Source organism: Calidris pugnax, unplaced genomic scaffold (genome assembly GCF_001431845.1).
Source record: "Calidris pugnax isolate Ruff unplaced genomic scaffold, ASM143184v1 scaffold102, whole genome shotgun sequence".
Lineage (NCBI taxonomy): Eukaryota > Metazoa > Chordata > Aves > Charadriiformes > Scolopacidae > Calidris > Calidris pugnax.
The window spans coordinates 3,058,876-3,062,198 of record NW_015090846.1 but is presented as its reverse complement, the minus strand read 5'-3'; the positions used below and the strand labels follow the sequence as shown (position 1 = coordinate 3,062,198).

General features: G+C 61.2%; 1 protein-coding gene across 1 annotated transcript in view; it reads right to left on the bottom strand.

The window, feature by feature from the left end:
* RXRA (retinoid X receptor alpha) overlaps window positions 1–3,323 on the bottom strand; it is an 80,585-nt gene that overhangs the window by 45,043 nt on the left and 32,219 nt on the right. Inside the window, exon 2 of the mRNA XM_014942777.1 lies at window positions 2,407–2,672. Within this exon, the coding sequence (XP_014798263.1) occupies window positions 2,407–2,616 (210 nt within the window). The 5' untranslated portion in view covers window positions 2,617–2,672. The remainder of the gene's footprint in view (window positions 1–2,406; window positions 2,673–3,323) is intronic.

Sequence of the window (3,323 nt, the reverse complement as noted above, 5' to 3'; positions counted from 1 at the left end):
CGGCACCCTTACAAAGAGCATTGTGCAAAGGCAGAGAGCAGCTCTGGAAAAGCCTAATCCTGCCTCTGATCTCTCCCCGCTCGCCCCCGGGCGCCCCGAGCTGCTGCCAGCGATGCCTGGGGCGGCTGCTGGCACGGCAGAGCCCTGCCAACCACGGGGAAAGTCCCTCCCTTTCTGCTCTTACTGAAAATCCTGCTTTTTTCTTTCTTTTTTTTTTCCTGTTTTCCCAGAATCTTTAGGTAAGAGGGTTTAAATCTGCATTAAATCCCAGTATGCAGCAGAGCCGCTGCGTCCAGCCCCCGGGTCCGGCTGGGACATTGCTCACTGCCGTGAGCTCCTGCCCTACACACCTCACTCCCTGCCCAGCTCGGTGCCAGCATCCCCCTTCCCTGAGAGGGCCCGGGTGCTGGGACACCCCTGCCTGGTTTTGGGGCTGCATTTGGAAGCCGTGCGAGGTCCCAGAAAGCGCACAGTGCTGGAGGGAGGGTACCAAGAGCACTTTGAGCATCCTCTGGTGCTGGCACCAAGGGCTGCTGGCTCCACCAGATCTAACGGGAAAGGGAAAACACCCCAGATTTTGGGAGCCTTCCCAAAAGGACTCCTTCCCACCCCGGTGCCAGCAGGAGCTGGGGTGGTGAGGACCCGCCCTGCAGGACCCACCGCACCTCCCGTGTCCCGTGCCCTTCTGCTCTGCTGGCTTTTCCAGAGGCGACGAGGCATGGCCTGATGGCAAGTGGCATCTGCCATCTGATGCAAACCACCTTCCATCAGTGCCATCCCCGCCCGGCGACGGGGGCCACACGCCTCATTACCCCCCGACCAGTGCAGCGGCACGGGGGGCTGCGCTCCCCTCCCAGCATCGGCCCCACTGCCTGCCCACACCCTCCTCCTCCTCCTCCTCCTCCTCTGCAGGCTCAGGTAGGCGCCTCTGCCCGCTGCAGGGATGGGGGACGGGACAGGGCCCTAATGCGCCCAGACAGGGAACAGATGGCAGGAGCCATTAGGCTGAAGACCTCCTAACTGTCACCTCCGGGAAAACCACTTAAGACGAGTCCCCCAGCAAAGGACGGGCGCTCGCAGGGCGCCGAGAGGGCTGGAGCCGCCAGCTCGCTCCTTGGCACCATCTGACCACACTCTCAATTCCCCTTTTTCTGCCCCGTGGCTGCGTTTTATTTCAGTTCCTCTGGCTCATCGCTCCCTAAAGCAAACCGCGCCTTGTCACCGACGCTGGGGGTGCGTCGCCCCTTCCCCCTTTCCTCGCAGGCTCACCCCCCGCGTTGCTTCACATCCCTCCTTCCCCACCATCTCGGCGCTCCTGCTGCTAATTTTGCTCTGGCTGCCCATTCCCAAGGGGTTGTTTCAGTTCCCCTTCCCTTGGCCATGGGACAGGAGGTGACATGTCCACCCCACTCATCTCCCAAGGGAGCGGGACCCAGCCGGACCGGGCTGTGGGGTGCAGGTCCCCACACATCTATGGGGGTCACAGGATGGATCCTTCACGGGATGAGCCCATCAAAAGGAAAATAAAGCTGTCACCTCTCTGGCCAGCCCAGGGATGACGGGTCCTGGGGAAACTGCCTGGGGGTCCCTGGGGATGGGATTCAGCAGAGCCCAGCCCTCCCCAACCCCGGGGTTGAAAGGCCCGTTATCTCTGGAAATAAATCAGGCCAATATTTAAAAATAAAGGTGCTGGCAGGTGCTTGACTCCCCAAGAGGGCCTGGAATAAATAAACCCACAGCGAGTGGCAGGTGGTGGCCAATTCCTTAATCTGCCCTTTGACTAAACATATACCGTGCGAGCAGCCAGCAACAGGTGGCAGGGCCTGGCCAGCGCGCCCCGATCCTGCTATTTTTAAAAAGAGCTTATCTCTCCCTAGTTGGAGCTTTTTTACATAATCTTCAGCCAGCGAAGGCCAGCTCTTCCCCTGCGAGGAGAAAGGGGCAGTGAGCAGGGGACCCCTCGGTTTGTACCATGGGGCTGGCCCTGGAGGGGATGGGATGGGACTGTTTGGGTGAGAAGCATGGGGTGCAGATAGTTCCAGGGTGGCCCCAGAGGTTGGTGGCTTGCCAGAGCTACACCAGCACCCAGGTGACCTAGGGGTTGTCACTGCTCCCCTCTCACTCCCAGTCCAGGGCAGGACTGGAAGGGAGGTGATGGATGGCTGTAGTCCACCTGTGATGGTCCCTCGTAGCCCATCCAGGGCAGCCCCAAAGGTGGCTGCAGCCACCCAGCTCTGGCCAGAGGAGCATGATGCCTTCAGCTTGGTTTCCCCCTTGGGCTTCTGCTTTTTGCCACCCTTGGGTGCCCGTCTGCGTTGCAGAGCCAGGTCTGGGTTGGGAACCCTGGGAGGTGGCATCTCCTTGGCTTAAGAGGCAGCAGCAACGTCCCCACCACCTCCCCCTTACCTGTGGGCTGCTGGTGCCGAATCCCAGGCTGGGGGTGGAGGGGACGGACATCGAGTGTGGGCCCATGGGGGAGCTGATGACGGAGAACGGAGGTCCCATGCCATTGATGGGCGAGCTCAGGGTGCTGATGGGCGAGTGGAGCTGGCCCGGGGAGCCCAGCGAGGAGCCGATGCCCGGCCCGATGGACGGGTGGAGGGATGGGGTGGCCATGGGCCCCCGGCTCGTGGGAGAGTTCAGGGACGTGGAATTGACTTGGTTGGAGAAATCTGTAAGAGAGGAAAGAGAAAAAAGGGGATGAGTCTCCAGCCTAGGACCAGCTCTGACGCATGGACACACTGCCAGAGCAGCAGCCCCCCAGCTCCTCGCCCTGCCGAGGGGGCTGCTTTTCAACCTGCTCCCCAAATTCCCAATGCACCCTCCGTCTTTCCAAACCACCTTCTGCTGGAGTGCCTCCACGGGCATCAGGACAGGTGCCAAGAGCGTTTCCACCTCGAGAGCCAGTTGTCACCATCCTCCTCCATCCCCCTCACCCCTTATACCCCGGCTCTAAACTCTGCTGCAGAGGTGGCATCGCTGCTCCAACTCATGGCTTTTATTTCAGGCTTCAGGAGCAGAGAGGTGCCCCCCGTGCCCCAGGATAATTCGCATTTATCACAGCATCACAGGGCCAGGCCAGGTGTGGGGAGCATGGAGGGCAGCAGGGAGGGGGATTTTGGGGGGGTGAGAGCGTGTTTGTGCATTGCACGTGTGGTTTGTGCGTCCGTCCAGGGCACCAGCGTGTGACGGGGAAGTCTGTGTGTGTCAACGAGGGGGGACTTGCCCTGGGAAGTGGGGGGCAGCTTTCTGCAGGCTGTGTCTGCCCTGAGCCCCAGCAGCTCCAACGTCCCAGGGGAGCGGGAGGAGGAGTTGGGGGAAGG